Genomic DNA, 27,614 nt, shown 5'->3' with positions numbered 1-27,614 from the left:
TTTGTGCAAAAGTTTTGCGCAAAAGGACTTTTGCCTGAACGGGAGCAGCATAGTATTTCCGCAGGAAGCACTGATTTCTTACAGTAGGAAGTCAGTGCTTTTGCGGAAATTCAAGCGGCCAGTGTAGACAGCTGGCAAGTTTTTCTGGAAAAGCGGCTGATTTTCCAGAAAAACTGGCCAGTCTAGACACAGCTGGGCACAGAACATCACGTTTCTTTCTTAAGTTAAACTAGCTTGTGTGCATCAGATTGGCCTCTTCAGGATGGAAACTGAACCGCTCAACTGGGTGTTATCGATCCTATCCTGCTAGCGCCTAATGGAGATTTTCCTTTAGGCATCCGTGCTAAAGTCTCTTTCTGCTGCCATTGCTGTGTGCTACTGAGAAATGTGAAGTCTTAGTTGGGATGGATGTGTTACAATATTTTCATCCAAGTCCTATTCCATGTTTTTAGTTGGTTGATCTCAAAGCACTTTGCAAGAAGGTCAGTATCATTTCCCCCATTACAGATGGGGAAACTGAGGCACAGAGCAGGGAAGTGACTTGCCAAGGGACACCCACTAGCCAGTGGCAAAGCCGGGAATAGAATACAGGTTTCCTGAGCCCAATTCCAATGCTCTAACCACTAGGTATAATATTAAGCCATTAATAATTACTGGCATATATTTCCACTCCAAAATCACGAGATGAAAAAGCAACAGCAAACAAAGTGATTACAAATGAGTATCATTAATTACCACATATTTCAGCCCCTTGTCTAAAACCAAATGTAAAGGTTATAATCATGAGCTAGTTTGGACCAGAAGATCATTGCAATTTTAAAGAGCATGGATGTAGGGGCCAGAACCTCCACTGATATAAATCAGGAGAGCTCTGCTGAAGTCCAAGGAGCTAGACTGGTTTCCCTCGGATGAGGATTTGGCCCATCGTTTCAGCTCAGTAGATGGCTTAATACACCGACTGGCTGGCTGTCTCGCACCACGCGGAGTCACAATGGCTGTGACTCTGACATGGCAGCTTTTTACGCTCCCTCACTCTTGTGCAAGCACCGCACGGTGCTGTGAAAGGGAATCGGACCCTTTGGTTCTGATTTTGAACCCCGGAACATCAGGAGTAAATCTGCAGTCAACGGAGCCACACTGCTATGCACTGAGGGTGTGGCCCATTGTCTTTCAGTCTTGAGCAGAGAATAGTCCAACACACTAAGCAGTTGCTCAGGGCCCCGAGCAGCTGTTGGGGCCCTTTATTGCTTTTTATTATAAGAACTTGCCTGGGTTAGTGGGTGGGGGGATATTCCTGCTCAGGGCTGTAGGCGCCATGCCTGTGGAGGGACACTGTGCACAAAATGTCCCGTGGCTGGCCAGCAGCTTATTCCAATGGGTGACGGGAGCTCTGGGCTAGCAAGTGCGTGGCTCTGGGGCCCAATCCCCAGCTAGCATTCCCCAGCATAGCTCCAGAGAAGCCAAAAGAACTGCACCAATGTACAGCAGCTGAGGTTCCCGCCTTTGGGATTTGACTCGCCCCACTGCTTATCTGCCTTTGTTCCCACCTCCTTCCAATCTCTTCTCCCCTCACCTGATCCGCTCCCAGCCCTGCTTTCAGATGGGCAGCCCGTATCCCCTGGCTTTACTAACACACACACCCACAAGGAAACACTACACTGCAGATACACGTGACTAATGCCCTTTCATCTTCAAAGCAACTCCCCACACCACCTAATCTTCACAACGGTGGGGAAAGGGAGGCGTTATCCTATTAAATAGAGAAAGAACAAACGCTACAGAAGAACTGGACTGCTTTATCCATAAGCATCAGGGTTCTTAAAAATTAACTTTAATAATATGTTTATTTCAACTAAAAGTCTTCACATACATCCATTAACCCTGGTAACACCCCACTGGGGTAGATAAGGGTTCCCATCCTTATTTTACAGATAGGTACCAAACAAATAGTTCAGCAATTTGAATACCCCAGGCATGATCTGACATTGCAATTCCTGGCCTTTGATCTTTGGCTTTTCCCACTAGATCATATCGTAGACTTTTCTGAACTGAACAGAAACATCCCCCTCATGCAGACAACATAAACCCTAGCAAGCTGCAGTTTGCAATGGTGCAATTTGTCTCAAGCAGGGGTTGTCTCCACTGGTGAAAACAGCAGCTTGGCCTGGCTGAGCTAGAGATCAGGCTGGTGCAGCTATGCTGGAAGCTGCAATGAAGGCAAATCTCCAACACTGACGAGTTCTCATTTTTACCAAAGAAGGGGATACACCAGGGAAGGATGAAGAACAGCATCTGCTCAAAGAAAGACGGGGATCACCCCGGCCAGAAATGGACCTGTGATGGCTTAAATTGCAGGGCACGTCTACACTTGCACTCTATTTTGAAATAGGGATGCAAATGAAGACATTTAACATTGCAAATGAAGCTGAGATTTACATATCGCGTTTTGGCGCCATTTCAAAATAAAACACGCTGTGTAGACACGTTATTTCAAGAGAAAATCCTTCTCTCAAAATAACTGTTAAACCTCATTTTATGAGGAATAAGGGTTATTTTGAGAGAAGGGTTTTGTACACTAGTTATGCTACAGGGCTGCGTCTAGATTGGCATGATTTTCCGGAAATGCTTTTAACGGAAAAGTTTTCCGTTAAAAGCATTTTCGGAACAGGGAGTCTAGATTGGCATGGACGCTTTTCCACAAAAGCACTTTTTGCGGAAAAGCGTCCGTGCCAATCTAGACGCGCTTTTCCGCAAAAAAGCCGCGATCGCCATTTTTGCGATCGGGGCTTTTTTGCAGAAAACAAATCTGAGCTGTCTACACTGGCCCTTTTGTGCAAAAGCTTTGCGCAAAAAGGACTTTTACCTGAACGGGAGCAGAATAGTATTTCCGCAAGAAGCACTGATTTCTTACAGTAGGAAGTCAGTGCCTTTGCGGAAATTCAAGCGGCCAGTGCAGACAGCTGGCAAGTTTTTCCGGAAAAACTGGCCAGTCTAGACACAGCCCAGTTGTTTACCGGGTGTGCACGTACCTGGCTCAACACCATTCTTATCACTCTTATGCGCTGAGACTGAGGTCAAACTTGTTGACTGCTCAGTAGTTTCCCAGCTCAAGGCCCGAGTTACAGCTGATAAAGCCTGGCTGTAGTTGGGGTTTGCAGCATCCCACACCATGCTAAGCTGGGTACAGCAGGGATGGAAACTTCCATCCCAGCCCTGCTAAGCTGCAGGACCCAAATATGATTTGTATGTGACGCAAGGCTACTCAACACATGGCCCGTAGGTGGGAGCCCAAACAAAAAAGCAGCCAATATAACGATCTTCTGTTGAGTGAGTCAGTGACCAGGGAGCTTGCGAACAGGGGCTGTTAACAGGGAGTTTGGAGAGGGGGTTCTCCAGGTAAAGGAGGAAGCTAATAAAGGAACCTTGAGGGAGTGGGGGTATGTCTACACTACAACTACAACTAACAGCCGTTAGTTCGATTTAACTTTAATAGCGGCTACACATACAAACTACTAGTTCGAATTTAAATCGAACTAGCGGAGCACTTAATTCGAACTAGGTAAACCTCATTCTACGAGGCGTAACGCCTAGTTCGAATTAAGTAGTTCGAATTAAGGGCTGTGTAGCCACTTAATTCGAACTAGCTGGAGGCAAGTCCTCCCCAGCTTGCCCTGGTGGCCACTCTGGCCAACACCAGGGAAACTCTTCTGCCTCCTTCCCAGTCCCAGAGCCCTTAAAGGGGAACGGTCTGGCTACGGTGCCCATGCCAGGTGCAAGCCTGCCAGCACCCAGCCAGCAGACCCTGCACCTGGCACGACATGAGCCAGCCACCCGTTGCCACCCAGCCCTCCGCCTCTTCCCAGGACCAGGCTGGCAGCTCCCAGGAGCCACAAGAGGTGGGCGTCTGCCTGGTCTAGTGCGGAGATCGTGGACCTCATCCAGGTTTGTGGAGAGGCCTCCAATGTCCACGCTCTCCGTACTAGACACAGGAATGCGGCTGTCTAGGGCAGGATAGCTGCCAGCCTGGCCACCAAAGGCCACATGCGAACCCAGGAGCAGGTTTGCATGAAAATCAAGTTGGTCCAGTGAGACCCCTGACCCTGAGCCCTGAGCTTAGAACATAAGAACATAAGAATGGCCGTACTGGGTCAGACCAAAGGTCCATCTAGCCCAGTATCCTGTCTGACGACAGAGGCCAGCACCAGGTACCCCGGAGGGGAAGGACCGAAGACAATGACCAAGCCTTTTGTCTCATGCCATCCATCTCCAGCCTTCCACAAAGAGAGGCCAGGGACACCGTTCCTACCCCCTGGCTAATAGCACTTCATGGACCCAACCTCCATGAATTTATCTAACTTCTCTTTAAACTCTGTTAGGGTATGTCTACACTACCCCGCTAGTTCGAACTAGCGGGGTAATGTAGGCATACCGCACTTGCAAATGAAGCCCGGGATTTGAATTTCCCGGGCTTCATTTGCATTAGCCGGGCGCCGCCATTTTTAAATCCCGGCTGGTTCGAACCCCGTGCCGCGCGGCTACATGCGGCACGAACTAGGTAGTTCGGACTAGGCTTCCTAGTTCGAACTACCGTTACTCCTCATTCCTAGTCCGAACTACCTAGTTTGTGCCGCATGTAGCCGCGCGGCACGGGGTTCGAACCAGCCGGGATTTAAAAATGGCGGCGCCCGGCTAATGCAAATGAAGCCCGGGAAATTCAAATCCCGGGCTTCATTTGCAAGTGCGGTATGCCTACATTACCCTCCTAGTTCGAACTAGCGGGGTAGTGTAGACATACCCTTATAGTCCTAGCCTTCACAGCTTCCTGTGGCAAAGAGTTCCACAGGTTGACTATGTGCTGTGTGAAGAAGAACTTTCGCTTATTAGATTTAAACCTGCTGCCCATTAATTTCATTTGGTGTCCGCTAGTTCTTATATTATTGGAACTAATGAAGAACTTTTCTTTATGCACCCTCTCCACACCAATCATGATTTTATAGACCTCTACCATACCCCCCTCAGTCTCCTCTTTTCTAAGCTGAAAAGTCCCAGTCTCTTTAGCCTCTCTTCATATGGGACCTGTTCCAAACCCCTAATCATTGTAGTTGCCCTTTTCTGAACCCTTTCCAAGGCCAAAATATCTTTTTTGAGATGAGGAGACCACATCTGTACACTGTACTGAAGATATGGCTACCATAGTTTGATACTTCCCCTCCTCCTTCTTCCCCTGGCTTTCCCCTTCCAGCTCCCTCCTCCCAGGTTTCCCCCTCCCCTCTCCCACCCTCTTTCTTCCCCTCTCCCACCTCCTTTTCCCAGTCTCCCCAGAGGCCAATCTCCGCGCCCCCCCTCCCTCCGCCCCAGTTTTGTTAAATAGAGTTTCTATTTTTGAACACACGTGTCCTTTATTTTTTACATCAGGAAAAGGGGCTAGGGAGGGGTAAGTGGAAGGAGGTGAGGGAGGAATGGGGCACGAGCCCCTGATGGGGAGGACTGGAGTGGCTCTGCGGGCTCCTGGGGGTGAAAGCTTTCCTGCAGGGCCTCCTGGATCCTGACAGCCCCCCGATTGACCCTCCCAGATGGCAGCCTGCGGCAAGTGCAACATGAAACGAGGAATAACGGTAGTTCGGACTAGGAAGCCTAGTCCGAACTACCTTGTCCATGCCGCGTGTAGCCGGGTGGCACGGAGTCCGCACTAGCAGACATTTAAAAATGGCAGTGCCCGGCGAGATGCAAATGAAGCCCGGGAAATTCAAATTCCGGGCTTCATTTGCAACTCTGGTTGCCTACATTACCACCCTAGTTCGAACTAGGGTGGTAGTGTAGACATACCCTCAGTTCTAATTAGTGCTGTAGTGTAGACATACCCTGGCTGTCTATAGTTTGTGTTTGGAGGGTTTTTTTCCTCCTTTCCTTCTCTCCCCCCACCCCACGGAGTGTGTGCTGTGGCTGGCAGGTGGAAGCTGTGAGCTTCTAACCAGGATTTGAAATCTAGAAGCCTCTATTGGTTGAGCCTTAATCGGGGAGGGGCTATCAGGCAGTCCAGGGCTTTATAAAGGAGTGAGTCAGTGACCAGGGAGCTTGTGAATAGGGGCTGTTAACAGGGAGTTTCGAGAGGGAGTTGGGAAGGGGATGAGATACACTTGCCATTCTTTAAAATATTTTCACTACACTCCTGCCCTTGAGGGAGGCATTTAATAATAGAGGAATCTCTCTGAAGGAAGGCAGGTATGCATGGTGATAGGTCTGCTGTTGTTACCTGCACAGCATTTGCCATGTTTGTCTTCCTCCCAGAAGAAAGAAGGGATTTCATCTCTACTAAGTGAAAGCTGGTCACCATTTCACAAGAAAAAATTAGAGGACTTGAGCACCTACGTTCTATCAGAGAGGATGAAGACTTCCTCGATAGAAGGCAGCGTTTAATCCTACAGGCACAGTAGACTGAAGAGCCAGTCAGGGCAGTACAAGACAAGGAAGAAAACTGGCAGCATGTAACCACTAGAAGGAGAAGAAGGCCAACTCGGATATCTCCCATTCCTGTAGAGGTAAGTAACCGCTATGAGGCTCTCTCCACGGGCACTGTGGTGGTTGTCAGGAACCTATCAGGGAAGAAATCAAAAGGGAACACCATCAACCGGAAGGCATGGGATGCATAGTCTTAGGGATGGTGGTCCCATGACCCCCCCCCAAAAGAAGAATACAGGTGGTGGTGGTCGGGGACTCCCTCCTTAGAGGGACTGAGTCATCCATCTGCCATCCAGACCTGCAATCCTGAGAAATGTGCTGCTTACCAGGAGCTCGCATTCAGGATGTGACCAAGAATCTTCTGAAAGTGATTAAACCTTCAGATCGCTACCTCTTCCTGCTTCTTCATGTCGGAACTAACAATACGGCCATAAATGACCTTGAGCAGGTCACAGCAGATTAAGTAGCGCTGGGAAGAAGGATCAAGGAATTTGAAACACAAGTGGCGATCTTGTCCATCCTTCTGGTTGAAGGAAAAGGTCCAAGAAGGGATCGTCGAATTGAGGAAGTAAATGCATGGTTGTGCAGGTGATGTCGGAGAGAGGGCTTTGGTCTCTTCGACCATGGGACTCTGTTCTGGGCACAAGGATTGTTAGGAAGAGATGGAATCCACCTAACAAAGAGAGGAAGGAGCATCTTCGCAGGCAGGCTTGCAAACCTAGTGAGAAGGGCTTTAAATTAGGTTCCAAAGGAGAACCTCCAATTCGAATGGCGAGGCTAGGGCAATCAACTGGTTATCTAAGGTGCTTGTACACAACTTTGAGAAGCCTGGGAAACAAACAGGAAGAATTAGAAGCCCTGGCCCAGTTGAAGAATTATGATGTGGTTGGAATAACGGAGACTTGGTGGGATGACTCGCATGACTGGAGCACTGTTATGGAAGGGTATCAACTGTTCAGGAAGAGCAGGAGGGAGAGAAAAGGAGGAGGAGTTGCATTGTATGTAAGAGAGCAATATGATTGCTTGGAGCTCCAGTACTTAGAGAGAGAAAAGCCTGTTGAGAGTCTATGGGTTAAGTTTAGAGGTGGAAGCAACAGGGGTGATGTTGTGGTTGGTGTCTTCTATAGACCATGGGATCAGGTGGATGAGGTAGACAAGGCTTTCTTTGGAAAACTGAGAGAAGCTTCCAGATCACTGGCCCTGGTTCTCATGGGGAACTTTAATCACCCTGACATCTGTTGGGAGACCCATACAGCAGTACACAGACAATCCAGGAAGTTTATGGGAATGTTGGGGATAACTTCTTGGTACAAGTGCTGAAGGAACTGACCAGGGGCCATGCATAGCTTGATCTTCTGCTCACAAACAGGGAGGAACTAGTAGGGGAAGTAAGGGGATGCTTACATGAAGGGGAAAGGAGTCCAGGAGAGCTGGCAGTATTTTAAAGAAGCCTTATTTAAAGCCACAGAAAGAAACCATCCCAGTGCACAGCAAGAAAAGTAAATATGGTAGGCGACCAGATTAGCTTACCGGGGACATCCTTGGTGAGCTTAAACAAAAAAGGAAGCTTTCAAGAAGTGGAAACTTGGACAGGTGACTAGGGAGGGTATAAATATATTGCTCGAGAATGCAGGGGAGTTATCAGGAAGGCAAAAGCGCAATTGGAATTGCAGCTAGCAAGGGATGTGAAGGATAACAAGAAAAGTTTCTACAGGTATGTTAGCAATAAGTGGGTGATCAAAGAGGGTGTGGGACCCTTACTAGATGAGGGAGGTAACCTAGTGACAGATGATGTGGGGAAAGCTGACGTACTCAATGCTTTCTTTGCCTCTGTCTTCACGGACAAGGTCAGCTTCCAGACTAATGCACTAGGCAACGCAGTATGCGAAGGAGGTGGACAGCCGTTGGTGAGGAAAGAACAAGTTAGGAACTATTTAGAAAAGCTAAACATACACAAATCCATGGGCCCGGACTCAATGCATCCGAGGGTGCTGAGGGAGTTGGCAAATGTCATTGCAGAGCCTTTGGCCACTATCTTTGAAAACTCATGGAGATCAGGAGATCCCAGATGATTGGAAAAAGGCAAACATCGTGCTCATCTTTATGAAAGGGAAGAAGGACGATCCAGGGAACTACAGACCAGTCAGCCTCACCTCAGGCCCCAGAAAAATCATGGAGGGGATCCTCAAGGAATCCATTCTGAAGCACTTGGAAGAGGGGGAAGTGATCAGGAATAGTCAACATAGATTCACGAAGGGCAAGTCGTGCCTGACCAATCTGATTAGTTTCTATGCTGAGGTAACTGGCTCGGTGGACATGGGAGTCAGTGGATGTGATATACCTTGACTTTAGCAAAGCTTTTGATATGGTCTCCTACAATATTCTTGCCAGCAAGTTAAGAGAATATGGATTGGATAAATGGACTGTAAGGTGGATAGAAAGCTGGCTAGACTGCCGGGCCCAAAGGGTAGTGATCAACGGCTCGATGTCAGGCTGGTGGTCAGTTTCTAGCGGAGTGCCCCAAGGATCTGTTCTTGGACCGGTTTTGTTCAGCATCTTTATTAATGACCTGGATGAGGGGATGGATTGCACCCTCAGCAAGTTTGCAGATGACACTAAGCTAGGGGGAGAGGTAGATACACTGGAAGGCAGGGATAGGGTCCAGAGTGACCTGGACTGATTAGAAGAATGGGCCAAAATAAATCTGATGAGGATCTACAAGGACAAGTGCAGAGTTCTGCACTTGGGATGGAAGAATCCCAAGCATTGGTACAGGCTGGAGACCAACTGGCTAAGTAGGAGTTCTGCAGAAAGAGACCTGGGGATTACAGTGGATGAGAAGCTGGATATGAGGGAACAGTGTGCCCTTGTAGCCAAGCAGGCTAATGGTATATTAGGGTGCATTAGGAGGAACATTGCCAGAAGATCCAGAGAAGTGATTATTCCCCTTTATTCAACTCTGGTAAGGCCACATCTGGAATATTGTGTCCAGTTCTGGGCCAGATGTGGGCGCATTGGAGAGGGTCCAGCAGAGGGTGACCAAAAAGATTAGGAGGCTGGAGCACATAACCTATCAGGAGAGACTGAGGGATTTGGGTTTGTTTAGTCTGCAGAAGAGAAGAGTGAGGGGGGAGTTGATAGCAGCCTTCAACTTCCTGAAGGGAGGTTCCAAAGAGGCTGGAGAGAGGCTGTTCTCAGTAGTGACAGATGGTAGAACAAGGAGCAATGGGCTCAAGTTGCAGTGGGGGAGGTCTAGGTTGGAGATTAGGAAAAACTATTTCACTAGGAGGGTGGTGAAGCACTGGGATGGGTTACCTAGGGAGGGGGTGGAATCTCCAACCCTAGAGGTTTTTAAGTCGTGGCTTGACAAAGCCCTGGCTGGGTTGATTTAGTTGGGATTGGCCCTGCCTTGGGCAGGGGACTGAACTTAATGACCTCCTGAGGTCTCTTCCAGCTCTATGATTCTATGATTTTATGATATGTGTTTTAGTAGTTAAATTCCTGGGCTGTCATTGCTCATTAAAATTGCTGTCATATGGGTGGAAATTGGGTAAATGTTGCATTTTATTAATATCAGCAGAACTGACTTCATTGGGACCTGTGTGTTGTGTAGTCTTGCCTTAATCTTTGTATTCATGTCCGTCAGTATGAATTAAGATATTTGCATACATTTGCATGTATATGCAACCACATTTAAGTTGCAGCCCTCGGCATGTGCTGTGAGTATCATTGTGGCCCCCGGGGCTTCCAAAGTTGACTAGCCCTGATCTAGCCTATACCCAGGTTCACAGCTTAAAGCAATCTCCCCCCATCGACATGTTGGGGCAGTTCTCCAAAGAGTTTGCTACTCGGGAAAACATATTCAGCCTCACGCTGCTTTGCTGGGCTCTTTCAATCGGCGGCAGCAACAACGTTCAAATCTCGTTCAACGCTTCCCTATAAATGAGATGCGAGGCTCTGAAAAGGCAGCCTCGCATGTCCTGTCCGTTGCGACGGAGCCCAGCAGATGAGCAACAGATTAGATTAGCTCCCTTGAAGGATTCTTCTCTCAGGGCATAGGCTGTAAAAAGAGCAGATAATTGTTCAGAAACCGAGAATTTCATCAGGCGACGGGAAAGTTTTGGATGCAGATAAATCCCCAACAGCCAGTGAGAACATCAGATGATGGCTTTAAAAGTAAGCAGGCTTAGAAGAGAAACTCACCCTTCCAAGAGAGGTGGGGGGGATGTTCATCCAGGCAGCCAAGTAAAAACCCTGGATATGATTTTTGCAATGCTCCTCTTAGAGGAATGATGCACAAAGCCCACAGCTCAGAGGAAGTGTGGAAGCAGCCCATGCAGCCCAGAATTGGAAAGGTCCTGGATATGTACTCAGGTGGCTGGGCCTGCTCGCTTCACTGGATTGTTGTTTGAGCTCGCTCGGCCAAAGCCAACTCAGGTCTTTCTCCCATGAAGCAGCCATGTCACTGACTGCAGTGAAGTGTCACCAGTCAGATTAACTGTTCGTGTATTCCCTCTCTATGGTCCAGCAAGGGCTCCCACTCTCTGGCTCCCAGGCATTGCTTTCCTGAGGTGGAGAGCTGCCTGTCTCCTTTCTGACTGGGCTGTTTCCCTCCAGACCCGTTCCCGGCCTTCGCTGTGTTATTCCCCCACGAGACCGTCTGCCTGAACAGGCCTGCGTTGCTTCTCCCCTCAGACAGAACAAAGCCCTGGCTACAGTTACGTTACCCCACAGTTCTCTCTGCCCAGGCCCATTTAATTCTGAAGGTAAAAGCTTTGTGGAGAAAGCTTGTTAAATGCGATAAAAGAACCTACACGCCTGCCAACAAGGGTACCTGAAATAGAGCTTTGGTGGGTGAGATTCTGTGGCCTGCACTGTGCAGGGGGTCAGACTAGATGATCAAAATGGTCCCTTCTGACCTTAAAGTCTGTGAGTCTATGAGAGCCCCTCCCCCGTTCACCCTGGGCACTAGCCGAGGATTTAGTCCTTCATGGGCCTGCCAATGGGGGAGGGACAAAGTGGGGAGGCCCAAGGTTCCCGGCCACCATGACCACAGGCTCGGTGTGGTCAGAGCCCCAAGCCAATAAAATCGCCTCCGGAGCACCGCACAGTGCACTCTGGGTGATGCTAAGGACTGGCTGGGGGGTGGAGGAGCCAGCATGGTGCACTCTGAGGGTATGTCTACACTACAATGTTAGTTCGAACTAACATTCATAGGTGCTACACTAGCGCTCCGCTAGTTCGAATTTAAATCGAACTAGCGGAGCGCTTAGTTCGAACTAGGAAAACCTCATTTTACGAGGATTAAGCCTAGTTCGAACTTACTAGTTCGAATTAAGGGGTGTGTAGCCCCTTAATTCGAACTAGTGGGAGGCTAGCCCTCCCCAGGTTTCCCTGGTGGCCACTCTGGCCAGCACCAGGGAAACTCTATTGCCCCCCTCCCGGCCCCGGACCCCTTAAAGGGGCATGGGCTGGCTACAGTGCCCGTGCCAGGTGCAAGCCTGCCAGCACCCAGCCAGCAGACCCTGCACCTGGCACGGCACAGAGCCACCCACCTAATGTCCCCCAGCCCACCCCCTCTTCCAGGGACCAGGCTGGCGGCTCCCGGGAGCTTTCCCGGGACCGCAAGAGGCGGGCACCTTCCTGGGCTAGTGCAGACATCGTGGACCTCATCCACGATCTCCGCACTAGGCACAGGAAAGTGGCCGTCTAGGGCAGGAGCGCTGCCAGCCTGGCCACCCAGGAGCAGGTGTGCATGAAAATCAAGGGGGTCCACTGAGCCCCCCGACCCTGAGCCCTGAGCTTACAATGGCCGTCCTGGGTCAGACCAAAGGTCCATCTAGCCCAGTAGCCTGTCTGCCAACAGCGGCCAACCCTAGGGACCCTGGAGGGGATGGACCGAAGACAGTGACCAAGCCATTTGTCTCGTGCCATCCCTCTCCAGCCTTCCACAAACTTTGGGCAGGGACACCACTCCTACCCCCTGGCTAAGACTACTCCATGGACCCAACCTCCATGACTTGATCTCACTTCCCTTTAAACTCTGTTCTAGTTGTAGCCTTCATAGCCTCCTGCAGCAAGGAGTTCCACAGGTTAGCTATTTGCTTTGTCAAGAACAACAACTTTCTCTTACTAGTTTGAAGCCTGCTACCCATTCCTTTCCTTTGGTGTCCTCTAGTCCTTCTTTATGGGAACTCATGAAGAACTTTTCTCAATGCACCCTCTCCACCCAACCCCTGCTTTTAGAGACCTCTATCCTGTCCCCGCTCCATCTCCTCTTTTCTAAGCTGAACAGTCCCAGTCTCTGTAGCCTCTCTTCATATGGGACCTGTTCCCAACCCCTGATCATGTTAGTTGCCCTCCCCTCTCCCAGCCTTTCTCTTCCCCTCTCCCACCTCCTTTTCCCAGCCTCCCCCAGTTTTGTTCAATAAAGACAGAGTCAATGTTGGAAGAAACGTTATCTTTATTTTGTACATCAAGAGGAAGGGGGGCTAGGGAAGGGTAAGTGGAAGGAGGTGAGGGAGGAATGGGGTACGAGCCCCTGATGGGGAGGACTGGGCTGGCTCTGCGGGCTTCTGGGGGTGGAAGCTCTCCTGCAGCCCCCCAATTGCCCCCTCTCCCCAGATGGCAGCCTGCGGCAAGTGCAGCCGGGCTGATGGCCGAGTGCTGTGATGTGCCCAGTGTGGGTACTCCAGGCAATCCAAGCCAGGACTGCTTTGCAAGCGGGGCACCCCTGAGAACTGTCTGTCCGGGGTGGGGGTCGGGACCCTTTAAGCGCAGCCCTCGGCTAGCCTGAGACAGCAGCTCCACACTCTAAGTCCTCCTCTGATGCCCTGCCGGCACTGCTTCCGGCCATCCTTAACCCCGGTTCAGGGTCCACTTAATGTGGACATGCTAGTTCGAATTAGCAAAATGCTAATTGGAACTAGTTTTTAGTTCCAGACACGTTAGTTCGAACTAACTCTGTAGTGTAGACAGACCCTGGGTGATGCTAAGAGCTGACTAGGGTATGGGGGGGGCCAGTGCAGCTTGCTCTGGGTAACACTGAGGGCTGATTACCCCTGACTCCCCCCCTTCCACCTGAGGCCCCGCCCCTTCTGGGAGCATGGAGCCGGGGGTCAGGGGCCCAGCAATTTTCTCCCTTTCTCCCCCCGTCTTTCAGACCCTGCCAAGGGCACAAGTTCACAGCAGTGCCGTAGCTCGGAGTAGAACTTTGGATGGGCCCCAACTTTCGGGTGGACGGGCAATGACAGACCGAGCTCGCTCAGCTTCTCCCCCCATGCTACGCCCTCTTCCTAGCCCTGGGGCCCCCGACACAGGGCTGCTCCTGCTGAGCTGGGCATGCACATGGGGTGGCTCAGAAATGGCAAGGCAGCACCACAGGGGCATAGCTCTCTGGAGGGCAGGCGCAATGCTCAACCTGGATGTAAGGTTCCCAAGTGACACTTGAGGCCACTGGAGCCGCACTACGCCCGGGTTCAGAACTGCTTCTGCTCAGGGGACATGAGCAGGCCACAGTCCCTCCCTAAGGTTTGGGGCCCCGGTGGGCCAGAGGTCCTGTCCGTTTGCTAGATCAGAGCAAGAGCCCAAAGTCTGTTCCCCACTGTCAGGGGGTTCACACCCCAGTGTGCCTCAGTGCCCCCTGACTGTCCTCATATAGCCCCTCTCAGGGCCAAATACAATCTGTATGGGTTGCTCATCATCGGCATTTGGGCTTATCCCCGCGGCCCCGCTTACCTAAGCCAGGCTGTGACCTGCCTCCAAGCCCAGGCTTTGCCTCCAGCCCCTCGTCAGGGTAGCCTTAGCTGGCCTTCTCCCAGCCGTTGCTGGCTATCCCCAGCCAGTCTCCCTCCTGGGAGCTCCTGCTGCCTCCACAGTCAACCCCTCACTGGCCTCTCTCTCCTCTCCCTGAGCAACCTGGGCTTCTCTATATATACATGCCAGGTGTGCTCATACTCGCCCTAATGGGTTCAGCTGGCTTCTACCAGCCACTCGTGCAGTCCTGGATCTTTGCCAGCTGGGCTCTCTCTAGTCCTAACTAGCTCCCGCTGGTCTCCTTTCTGCTAGCCCCGGCTCCGGGCCGGAGGCCTGGTGTTAAAGGGCCAGTGCAGGGCAAGCGCCCTGTCACACCCACCAAGATATTTTCTTGGCCTGTTGTGCTCTAGAGAATCCAGTCAGCATCATGGAAGAGACAGTCACCAGCTCGCCAATGGTACAGCAACAGGAGGAACCATGTAGGCAAAGCCCTCGTCCGAAAGAAGAGCCACACACTAGCACACAATGGCACTTGGAATTCAATGGGCCCCCAAGGCATGAAGCGCGATCCAGTGAGGGTTAGCCAGGATACTGCAGAGCTGTTGCTGGCGACTCTAAAGCCACCCAGCCAAGCAGCTAGTGTCCTACAGCCCAGCCAAACTTGCCATAGTTCTACTGACACCCTGGCATGCCCCTTGGGCCTATAGCAAGTTGTGCCTGCTCTACACAGCACCTGCCCTGCTAGCTCCTTGGCTTTCGCAGCTCTTGAGTGCTCAGGGTGAGCATCCTGGCTTGGGCAGTCCCGTTTGTCAGCTTCGTCCCACGGTCACGGGGTTGAGCGCTCATCGGCATGGCACCCCCAGCTGGATGGTCTGGGGAATTAGTCCTTCTGCAACAGGGCGCCTCCTGCATGCTGGTCTCTCACCTGCCCGTGCTCCATGCTCTTGCTCTGGAGCTGCGTCGCTCCTCTGCCCACAGCGTCCTCTCTGGGACACTGCCCTCCAGCAGTGCCACTCCGGAGTCCTTCATCTAGAACCCATGGCCAACTGCAGCCTTGATCTATTCTAGCCCCTCACTCCAGGGGCAAGCCACAGTCCTTGCAGGCCACAAAACAATGGTGGCCAGACATGGTGCAGAGGGTGGTGTCCAAGCCTGACCCTGTGGCAGCAGTCTTGTCCTCCCCTGTCTCCTCCCTGGGCCATTTCCTCTGTGACCCTCTGCACCCTCCTGGCCCTTGAAGCAAGGCCGCAGCTTGGCAGGTATCAGGCTGGACCCTCCCTCTCTAGCACCTGCCCAGCGCTGCTCTCCCAAAGGTGCTTCTCCAGGAACCAGCCCTGCACCTCCACTGGTCAAGGCTTCACTTACTTGCTCTGCTGGGCAACTCCCTATATACAGGGCTGCCCTAGCAAGCCACACCCTGATTGGCTACTTGAAAGCAACTCCCTAATTAGCCAGGGGTCTGTGCGGGCTCCCACCAGCCTGCAATTACCCCTTCTAGCCAGTGTGCGACAGCCACCCCACCCCCCACCCCCAGCCATCCCTCATTTCTCACCATGGTATTTGTCCCTGCTACAAGGCGGAATGGGGCTGCCCCAGCCCCAGCTGCAGGCAGCACCGGGCTCAAGTGCTCAACCCCAGCACCAGGCACCATGAGAAAGGCATCTCTGGCAAGTGCTATGTGTGGGGAGGGGGGAGAGCTCAGGCGACCCCCCCACCCACCCCAGTTTTACTTTCAGAGATATGGTTACCCTGTTTGCTGCAGCAATGTGGGGGCACTGCACGAAAACACTTAGGCTACGTGTACACTGGCATGATTTTCCGGAAATGTTTTTAATGTAAAAGTTTTCCATTAAAAGCATTTTCGGAACAGAGCATCTAGATTGGCAGGACGCTTTTCCACAAAAGCACTTTTTGCAGAAAAGCGTCCGTGCCAATCTAGACGTGCTTTTCCACAAAAAAGCCATGATCGCCATTTTCGCAATTGGGGCTTTTTTGCGCAAAAGAAATCTCTGCTGTCTACCCTGGCCCTTTTGCGCAAAAGTCTTTCGGAAAAAGACTTTTGCCCGAACGGGAGCAGCATAGTATTTCCGCAGGAAGCACTGATTTCTTACAGTAGGAAGTCAGTGCTTTTGCGGAAATTCAAGTGGCCAGTGTAGACAGCTGGCAAGTTTTTCTGGAAAAGCGGCTGATTTTCCGGAAAAACTGGCCAGTCTAGACACAGCCTTAGGGTATGTCTACACTACAGAGTTTTGTCAGAAAAACAGCCGTTTTTCCGAGAAAACCTGGGTTACATCCACACTGCAATCACATTCTTCCAAAAGTAAATCAAAAGAACAGAAGGGTTTTTCCAGTGTTGGTAATTCTCTTTCTGCAAGGAAGAAGCCTTTTTCCAAAAGAGCTCTTCCGTAAAATGACGTGCGTGGACGGGGAAGAGGGAGTTCTTTTGAAAGAAGAGGAAAGAGGAAAACGCACAGGTGTCCTGGTGGCCACTCTGTCCATAGTAATCACGGCCTAAATGCGAAATAGCGTCCATTCAGTGTGGACGCTATCTTTTGAAAAAGCAGATCGCTTTTTCGATGCACTTTTGCCGGGTCGATGCTCTCTTTCGGAGGAAGGTTTTCTGGAAGATCTCTTCCAAAAAAAGGTTCTTCCGAAAGAAGCCTGCAGTCTAGACATAGCCTTACTCTAAGAGGCCATTTCTGCTCCCACCCAAGTAAGGGGGGTTTTGGCATTTATTCAGTGGTAGGGTGGTCAGTCCAAAAAAGAACCACCAAAGACCCTGGGGACTCCTTGCTGTGGTATTTGGTGTATGCAGTGCTGTCCAACCAAGCCACCACCATCTTATCAGCAATGTTCAAGGCACAAGGTCCTCGAGGCTGTTGAGTCATTTACTATTCACTCAATGCAGATGTTGATCAATGTTCTATCATCCCATTGGGAAACTGGATGTATTGTACCGAGCATCTGCACATCACCATTCATCTTTGGCTGGCACGATCAGACTTTAACTACAGACTTTCCCCTCCTCTCCAAGAGTGTGTCTAGACTAAAGGGTTTTGTCGACGATAGTGGACTTTTGTCGACAAAACTATACCTGCGTCTACACTGCTGCTGAGTTCTGTCGACATAACGTCGACAGAACTCAGCAGTTTTGTCAACGGCTGGAAACCTCATTCTATAAGGAATAACTCCTTTTGTCGACAGAGTTCTGTCAACAGAAAGCATTCTTGCATCTACACTGTCCTTTGCGTCTACACTGTCATGCCGACAAAGCGGCTTGCTTTATCGACAGAACTGGATGTAGTCTAGACGCTCTTTGTCGACAGAAGCTTTGTCGACAGTATTTGTCGACAAAAGCCTGTAGTCTAGATGTACTCCAACAGAACTAACACCCTTTAGAGCTTCACATTCCACTGTTGGGCAAGGTAAAGTTTTAGTGGCGGGGAACTCTGTTATGCTCATGTCAATGTAAAATCAAGTGAAGTGACTCTGGATTTACACCTGCATAGCTGAGCAGAGTTTGACCTTCAGAAAGGAAGCTATCCTAAGAACAGTGTTATAATCCTTCAGAGTAGCTTGCTTAACATCCCAGCATAATGACTTTGGTGCCCCGATGAATGATGCATAGTCCATGAATTATGCCCCCTTAGTTCCCGATACGAAGTTGTTCTTTCCTGTCATTGGGACGGGTCAGAGGACATTTTAGAAAGACATGGAGGAAGGTGGTTTTTAAGCCATCTTTGATTTCATATCACCCTGCTGCAAGTAAAAGCAGCCTTGTGACTACTCTACCTTACATGCTCCCCTGTCAGCCCTGGAAGGCAGAAAATACCACAGTAGAGTGAACACGTTTCTGATTAATCCCAACACCAGGTTCTGGGAACCGGGCTCATGTTGAGCAGTGTTCCCTGTAAGCCGGGTACTTGTGCAACCATTCAGGAGAGATTCAAATGCCACCCAGCTATTAGGAAAGCGCCCACAACTAGGTTTTGGTTTTACTGGTGGTGCTTATTCACACATACCTTGGTGCACAAAAATATTTATTCCACACATGGATGGAAAAGATTCAAGGGAAGACTGGTGTAGAGACCTGGGGGCAGCACTCTGCTGGCTGTGAAGGCATTTGCAAAAGGTTTTTGCCCCAGAGGACAGGACATGTCTACACTAAGAAATTATTTCAAAATAACTTATTTCCAAATAACTCCCAAAATAGCTATTTCCAAATAAGCAAACCCACGAGTCAAAAAGTTTGGAGTCCCACTAAACATTTTATTTTGACAAAATTATTTTGAAGTTTTTAAACAGTTTTATTTAAAAAAATAAAGAAAATTTTGAAACAGAAATTCATTTCCATCTAAAAAATCCAAACCGTGTTATTTGTTCTGATTGTTCCCGTCTAAACAATTTGTCAAAACCTGTAGGAATTCGTGAAATGTTTTGGTGGCACCAAATCTGAATTTTTCATTCAAAGTACGTTTTGGCATTCAATCTGGCTAACTCTAGTTACAACCATTTCCTCTCCTGGGCTAAGCAGATCTCTTTTCAGGAAAGAATCTGGATCAAATTATTTGACAACCCATAGTCCACGCACAGAGAACAATTGGAGTTAGAATTGAGCTCCCCCTTCCACCAATGTGAACGTGGTGCTTGCTGAAATTTGCTCCCAGGCCTTAGAGTTAGGGTGTATTTTTGCCGTAAGAGCCAGTACTCTAAAATGTGTCTTTCTCTTCTAGGCCCCTTTGTGTGCAAGATGGTCCCCTTCATTCAGACCACTGCAGTTGTGGCCAGCACTCTTACCATGACATGTATTGCCGTAGAGAGGCACCAAGGAATAGTTCACCCACTGAAGATGAAGAGACAGTACACAAACAAGAGAGCCTACAAAATGCTAGGTATGGCTGCGGAAATACTTAGGCTAACTGGTAACGGGGCATGGAGCTGTGCACCTCTGCAGTATTGCCAACCCCAAATCATAAGAGTATGTGCCAGTAATAGACGTGGGTTCCATTTATTTGCCTTCTATTCATTCTATTCCTCCAGAGCCACGTGGCTTTCACACTTATTTTTTCTTTTGTAAGAATGAAAGCTGAAGTCACCCATGACTCCAGCAGCTGGCGCTTTAAGGAAAATAAAAATGATCACACAACTCCTGACTAAATCATGGGAGTTGGGAATGCTGCCTCTGGACAAGTTCAAATGCAGCCCATGTTGGACATGCCCCAGTGTTGCATAAATTGCTGGTTTCGTCCCCTCGGAGGCTAGTCTGATTTACCCCAAGAAGAGAGTCCCACTTTCAGGCTGGGTCCAACTCAAGTTTATTGGTTGCAACCAAGGTTCGGCTAAGGAACTCAATGTTCAAAGCAAAGCCGACCCCCGGCATCGCGTAAGCAAGGGGTTTTATAGGGTTACCGTCCTTCCTGGTTTATGTGCCTTAGCGCGATAGGTTACTTCATTTTGACCCTTAGCATTCTTATAGGTCAGGTTAATTTTCTGAATAAGGTTAAATACAGTGCCTACTTGCAGACTTTGCGGTTGCAGTTGTTTGTTACATTTATTCACTTGCTTAACAATAGGCGAGTTACACTTCCCTTTTTCCTGTCTGAGCCTGCCACAAGTTACTTAACAGGAGACTGGTTTCACTCCCCATTATACCAACGTCTCCTTATTAGGTGTTGTTTTTGCGACAGGCACTGACCTTTACAGCACTCCTATACAAATAGCAAATATGTCTAAGCATTAGCAATGTATATAGGTTGTACGTGCTTCTTATAGGGGAATCAATGGCTCCGGGGGATTTGACTTCCCTTTTACACATCACCAGGATGCTAATAAGGGAGCCTGCTCGTTGACTTCCTTGAGCATTGGCTTTGAGCAGTTCTGGGTTGAGTTTCCTTCTCCTTCAGCCCAAAGACAAGTCCTTCAGACTGAAAGCAGGTGGTTTCATTTTGTGTCTGGCTGAACACAGCACTGGCCAGGTCAGATACTCTATCTAACAGAGGTCAGTTCTCCCACAAAATCACACCAATATGTTCCACAATTGAATCCCTCGCTATTTGCCTGAGTCCACTCTGAGGCTCGGATTCCGCTCTCATTTAAACCATGTTTCTGTCAGTGTGATTTCCAGTGTGATTTTTTATTTTAATTAGATCCATTTATCAGCTACATCCTTGATGCAAGAACGCAAGTAAACTCTTCCCACAAGCTAGTCTGTTTCTCCCACTTGGCTAGGTACTTAACACCTTAAACTGATCTTCACTGACATTGTTTCATTATTTTCTGCTGTTTTCATAGTGTTAAGGAGGAAAACATTGGGCAGTGCATCATATCATCCTTCACCTTCTGTATCAATATCTAGTATGGTTGATTCATGCAGCTTCTTTCTTGCTGCGCAAGAAATTAAAAACAAATCATGAAAGGGTATTCTGTTGCATGGAGACATTAAACCTGGAGGTTCAATGATAAGAGACACTTTGTGGTAAATTTAATTGTAACTCGTGTTTATGCAGAATAGGTGCCTGATCTTTGGGTGATTTCAAACCAGATTGCACAAAGCTCTGGCAGGACACAATCTGTGGACAGATCCGCATGTTTGGGATGGACTCTAGAGGACTTGGTTTTGGAGCTGGTCAACAAATGTCCAACAGAAGGTTTTTCCGTTGGTGTTTTTGCTGTTGTGGAAATTCCATCAAGGAAAAAGAACTGGAACGAAGCATTTTTGTGATGTCAGAATGGGAGGTTTTGATGCTCTCAGAATATTCCATTTTGGCTTCTCCTTTCTCGATGATTTTTCACTTGGAAATTTTAATTTCTTTTCATTTAAAGTCAAAATTGATATCAAACATTTCAAGTTTATGGAAACAGGATGTTCCCCAAAGTGGGATTGCCTCAAAGGGTACATCTAAACTACATGCCTCTGTCGTCAGAGGCATGTAGATTTGTTGTTTTCGCAAAGGCAAATGAAGCCGCGATTTAAATGATCACGGCTTCATTTACATTTACATGGCTGCCACGCTGAGCCGACAAACAGCTCATCAGCTGTTTGTCCGCTCAGCGCACTAGTCTGGACGCTCCCCTGCCGACATCAAAGCCCTTTGTCGGCAGCCCCGGTAAACCTCATCCCACGAGGAATAACGGGGCTGCCGACAAAGGGCTTTGATGTCGGCAGGGGAGTGTCCAGACTAGCACGCTGAGCAGACAAACAGCTGATCAGCTGTTTGTCGGCTCAGCGCAGCAGCCATGTAAATGTAAATGAAGCCGCGATCATTTAAATCGCGGCTTCATTTGCCTTTGGCTATGTGTCTAATCTACATGCCTCTGATGACAGAGGCATGTAGTCTAGACACAGCCAAAGTGAACGTTTTCAAAAATTCTGTGACAAAAAAATTCCAAAAAAAAATGCTTGAATGCTCAGTTTTGTTCCAATTGAGAACAAAGTTGGGTTTTTTTTGTGGAGAATGAAATTTTCGCTTTACACGCTTTACAGATCATTACACGGTAGGGCTAGACAAGAGAAAACTGTAGCTAATGCCTCATTAAAAGGGGACGTGCTACAGAAGGAGACTTTAGACAGGGAAAAGTCAAGCCAAATACTTCTGGGGCTGCTCCTGTTTACACTCCTACTAATAGCAACTCCCCATTTGCTCATGGGGGTCCCTCGACACCACTCTTCCAGACTCTGGGCTCTTAATACTAGTGAGGAGTCTTTGCTGGGAAATGCAGGTTATGGGTGCTCTTCTCAGGGAATCCTCCTGCCTGAGAGAAAGCGAGAGAGAGAGAGATGGGGGTGTGAATAAGGCTTCCCAGACCCACCCACACCCAGTCCTTAAAGACTCAGTCATCAGCAGGCCAAAGATCGCCCCGCCACACTGCAGCTATCGACTGTGATTTTTGGCTTTACTTTGCACAGAATTCAGCAGTTTGTTTTATTCATGCTTGATCCTGTCCCTTCTGAAATGAATGACAAAGCTCCCTTCAGTAGAGCAAGGTCAGGCTCACTCTAAGAAGAACTTGTCGGTTCAGGACTTCTCGCATGCTTGCACGGTTTTCCATTTCCTTCTCAGGGTGAAATTCACCCCTGCATGGAGGGCTAAATTATCTGTCAGACTCTTGGAAACACAGGCCCTCACAAAAGGCTGCTGTGAACCAGGCAGGCTCCATCCATCTTATCTCAAACTCCACAGTGTAATGGCATTTCTTGAACAGTTGGACAGCAGGTGCAATTGACAGGAGAAAGCCCATTCGCCACCCACACTGGAGACGTCTAGGATTTGATCCAATGCCCAATGAGGGCAATGAAAAGCCTTTGCTTGAACTAACTGAACATTTCCTCACACCCATACAGCTGTTTCTCAATGTGAGAATATGGAATATTATACAGATGAAACCAAGCAAAGCTGAGTAACATAGAGTGAGAAACTACTGTCCTTTTTAAAAAAGTTATCCAACATTATTGGGGAAATTGGGCATCTCCAATGGTACAGCTCATGTCTACAAACACATTGACTCGCCCCATAAGCAAAATTAATTAACTTGAAATTCACCCCCATTCATGGAAGAGAATGCTCATCTGAAAACCATCACCCTGTGTTATTGTTAGGGTACTGTCCTCACTGCAATAAAACACCCTCCGCTGGCCCAGGTCAGCTGTTTCGGGCTGGCGAGGTCTATGCACCACTGACTCCCATGTGAACCATATTTTGAGCACTTACATGATGAAGAGCTCTTAGCATAGCCTACATTCTTATACTGATGAATTATTCATCTCCTTTACACACAGTGGCCGGTAGTTTTCTTTAGGCTGGCTCCATTGAAATCAGTGCAAGGCAAGATGCTACTGAGCACGAGCAAGGGAAGCAGAATGAAAACCCAGTGTGGTTATTAGTTTGGAATAATTTCCTTACTCTGAACATAGGGTATAAAGAGAATAGTATCTGGAGTTGATCAGCTCTGGAGATGGGGAAAATCTTTCATTTTAAAGCAAGAAAAGATGCAAAGGGCTTGAGATTAGATTCTTATTCCGTGACTGATTCACCTTGACAACAAGCGACGAATGCTCTGCAGCAAAAGGCAGAAAGGCTAAGTGAGCCCTGAAGGTATGTATAATTTATAAAGGGAAAAAACAAGCTGTTTCTCAATTTGCAAGCTCTCAGTTATTAGAAATCTAGATCCTCTGCTCTTTCATTCAATCCCATTCACCTAGCAAAAACAGATCCCGACACATGCCTTGAGAGAACTGCGGGAAAGGAACAGCCGCAACGGAAAGAGTGAATTCTTCCTTTTTCTCTCTTTGACACAGGGTTCGTATGGAGCATTGCAGTCATTGTGGGGTCGCCCATGCTGTATGTTCAGACTCTGGAGGTAAATGCCAGTCCCCCATTCATGGAAGAGAATACTCATCTGAAAACAGTCACCCAGTGATATTGTTAGGGTATGTCCTCACAGCAGGAAAACCCCCTCGGCTTGCCTGGACCAGCTGTTCCAGGCTGGCAGGGCTAGGGTTGCAGAGTTATGAAGTTGTAGTGGAGACAGGCCTGCTAACGGGGGAGGGGGAGGAGCAAAGAGAGCAACTCTCCAGCGGCTTGGCAAGTCCAAAGGGCACGGTTCCCCAGACTCTTTAAATTGCCACTGGAGTGGCTATGCAGCGGGCTCTGGGCAGCTCTAAGGGCTGGGGGTGGCATAGTGCACTCCAGACGGAGCTGATGGCTGGCTGCTGTGGCCCCGCCCCTTTCACCTGAGGCCCCACCCCTTCCAGGAGCATGGTGCCAGGGCCCCCACACTATGGCCAGAGGCCAGGCATGGCTGTTGGTACCCCTGAGTATAGACATTCAGGCTTCGGCTGGATATGACTATCAAATTAGGACTGAATAAGGACTTAGAATGGTTCTTTCACTACAGAGGCAATTTCCCCTCTCTAGGTATTCACACTGCTGGGAGTGAATTAACACTGCCCCTACACTTGATAAGTAACCCTCTTCTTTTAATATACACCCCCACACGTGTATCCCTGCCTCTGTAATTCCCACTTCACAGGGCTTAATGCGAAATAAGCTATGCAAATTGAGCTACGTCAGTTATCTAGCTTATTTTGAAACATCATATTTCGAAATTGGGAGCATCTACATAACACTTACTTCAAAATTTCTTCCTTATTTCCTCCGACTTCCCTTACTCCTCGGACAAGGAGGGTTACAGGAGTCAGAGTAAGAAATCGTCCAGCTTGACAGTTTTTCAACATTAGTTCGAAATAGCTGCCTGCTGTGCAGACGCAGACTGCGTTATTTCGAAATAATGTTGCTGTGTAGACGTACCCTTAGTCTTTAAGGTGCCACAGGACTCCTCAGAGCAAGCCCAGTGGTTTCAATGTTGTTGTTCCCCATTTGCAGTGGTGTCAGAGGAGAAGCAGGCCCAGAATGAATAGTAAAATTTTCCAGGGAGCATCAGCAGGTAGTTTCAAAGGATGTTGCTTCTGCTGGAGGACAGCCAAGCCACCAGTGCCGATAGTGACTTTAAGCACAATTAACTGGAATGTTTGCATACAATGTAACTGGGAACTCCCTCTCTGCAGAAGTGGATATCCTGTGAGCCCAGCAGCACTGTATACTGCTGTCCTACATGTCAAGCAGAAGGGCCTTGCTTGATGATATCAGCATTTAAAATCTCATTCTGCACCACATTGCATACAGTTTAGACAACAGGTCAGATCCCCTGTTGTATCAACATCACCCCACTGACTTAAATGGAGCTCCGCTGTTCTATGCCAGCTGGCGACATGGTCCCTTTGCTCTGTTACTCTAGTACAGTTCAGCTAGGGTGGCACGTATCCCTGGGGGTACACAGGGATACACCAAAGATACAATTCTTCTGTTCTTCTCTGCACTGATTAGGCCTCAGTTGGAGTACTGTGTCCAGTTCTGGGCACCACATTTCAAGAAAGATGTGGCAAAGAGCAACAAAAATGATTAAAGGTCTAGAGAACATGAACTATGAGGGAAGACTGAAAGAACTGGGTGGCTACGTCTACACTGGCCCCTTTTCCGGAAGGGGCATGTAAATTTCACTAGTCGTCGTAGGGAAATCCGCGGGGGATTTAAATATCCCCCGCGGCATTTAAATAAAAATGTCCGCCGCTTTTTTCCGGCTTTTAAAAAAGCCGGAAAAGAGCGTCTAGACTGGCCCCGATCCTCCGGAAAAAGTGCCCTTTTCCGGAGGGCCTTATTCCTACTTTGAAGTAAGAATAAGAGCCTCCGGAAAAGGGCACTTTTTCCGGAGGATCGGGGCCAATGTAGACGCTCTTTTCCGGCTTTTTTAAAAGCCGGAAAAAAGCGGCGGACATTTTTATTTAAATGCCGCGGGGGATATTTAAATCCCCCGCGGATTTCCCTACGACGACTGCTGAAATTTACATGCCCCTTCCGGAAAAGGGGCCAGTGTAGACGTAGCCGGTTTGTTTAGTTTGGAAAAGAGAAGACTGAGAGAGGGCATGATGGCATCTTTCAAGTACCTTAAAGGGTGTTACAAGGAGGAGGGAGAAAAATTGATCTCTTTGACCTCTGATGATAGGACAAGAAGCAATGGGCTTAAATTGCAGGAAGGGAGGTTTAAGTTGGACATTAGGAAAACCTGCCCACCTGTCAGGGTGGATAAACACTGGAATAAATTGCCTATGGAGATTTAAATATCTCCAATGAAGAGATTCCACAAAACAGGTTAGACAGACACCTATCAGGGATGATGTAGATGGTCCTGCTGTGAAGGCAGGGGACGGGACTTGATGACCTCTCGAGGTCTCTTCCAGTTCTTTGATCTAGAGATTTGCTGAGTTTTACAACAGGCTACGTAAAAAGGTTTAGCCAAGTCAGTACCAACTAAAATTTCCTACAGACCCAGTTTGGCCATTCTTAAGTTCTAATGTGCTGTGACACGTTTGTAGTTTTATGTCTGATTTTGCAAGCAAATAGTTTTTAAGTGAGGCGAAACCTGGGGGTACGCAAGACCAATCCAACTCCTGAAATTTGTCCGGGAAGACTGAGCGCCAGTGGTTGACACTGGCCTGACTGAGACCAGAAAGAGACCCGATGCAGTTAAGTCATTATTTCAAAGTGCGAGTGTGTGAAACTAGTGAGTTCTCACAGAGATGATGAACCAGAGAGCTAAGATGTGGCTCAAATGGACACAGGCATGAAAGCCTAGCGGGGGAAGGTAAGCACCAGCCCCACTCCCTCCATCCAAAGCCCCACTCCTTCCCCAACCTCCCCCCTTCCCCCATGGAACCAAGCCCAGCCCCCACTGCAGCAGCTGGCCCTCACCCCAGATTACTTCCCCCTAGACCTCTTAGCCTCCCCTCTCTCAGTGGGTGGTATGGCCCCATCCTTCCTGGCTGGACAGAGTCGCTGTCTCCAGGCAACTGTGTCGTGGTCCAGTTCTTACCAGCCAGAAGAGATGGGCAGTCGCACTGCAGCCCTAGCCAGCCCAACTGGCAGTCTGGGGAAGACAATGCTCCACCCATGTTTACAAGCATAAAACAGAATGGGGAAAAATCCCATCAGCAGACAGAGAGAACTCTATCTCAGCTGTGCAGCTTCACTGGAGACATGCTCTGTCCCATGCTTATGCCGATGGACCAATGCCAAGTCACAGAAGCTGGTGAGCTGGGGGGAGAACAGACGGTTTTACCATTACCTAGCACTGAAGTCACATTTTTCATTTTCAAAGCACTTTACAAATGTAAACTAATTACACAACACTTCAACTGCCTTGCTAGGAACAGAGCTTTCTGTGTGCTCCAAAGCATGTCCCTTTCATCAACAGAAGTTGATCCAATAAAAGATAACACTTCGCCCACCTTCTCTCTGCTCAGGGAATTCATTTTACAGATCTGAGTGCTTATTTAAATACCTTTCTGCCAGTAGCCACTTTTTTAAAAGGGTATTTACATTTTCCACTCACTGCATTTGCTGACAGACAGCAAGGACTGGCATGAAATAAGTGATTAACTCCCATTTCCTCTGCAGTTTCTCTGCCACATTTTGCATTGTTCCCTTGGCCTCTTTAGAAGGATGGTATACTAGCAATTAGGGGCTAATTTAGCCATGGCACATCAATTTGTAGAACAGCATGCAGAGTAATAAACCACGTCATTCATTTTTGACTTTACATTGTCATCAAAATAAGCCACATGCCAGGCCTGTCTGAGTTTTATCTAACTCTACACCAGACAGAACTATAGAACAGCTACAGAAGTCTTTAGCCAAAACTTCCAACGAGCGGCATGTGAGTAAAGGCCTGGCAGGAGCAGGCAGAACTTTGTTCAGTGTATTCAGCAAGAGGTGGCATGCGGGCATATAATAGGCTATGTCTAGACAGCCACTTTTGTCAAAAAAAGGTATGCAAATTGCTCTTCC

General features: G+C 48.7%; 1 protein-coding gene across 1 annotated transcript in view; it reads left to right on the top strand.

Moving 5' to 3' along the window:
* Positions 1-27,614, top strand: part of LOC102459149 (pyroglutamylated RF-amide peptide receptor-like) — a 126,509-nt gene that overhangs the window by 88,097 nt on the left and 10,798 nt on the right. The window contains exons 2-3 of the mRNA XM_075910901.1: positions 18,948-19,106; positions 23,510-23,571. Of these exons, the coding sequence (XP_075767016.1) occupies positions 18,948-19,106; positions 23,510-23,571 (221 nt within the window). The remainder of the gene's footprint in view (positions 1-18,947; positions 19,107-23,509; positions 23,572-27,614) is intronic.

Source organism: Pelodiscus sinensis, chromosome 28 (genome assembly GCF_049634645.1).
Source record: "Pelodiscus sinensis isolate JC-2024 chromosome 28, ASM4963464v1, whole genome shotgun sequence".
Classification (NCBI taxonomy): domain Eukaryota; kingdom Metazoa; phylum Chordata; order Testudines; family Trionychidae; genus Pelodiscus; species Pelodiscus sinensis.
Note: the sequence above shows the minus strand (reverse complement) of the source record. Positions and strands in the feature narration are given on the sequence as shown.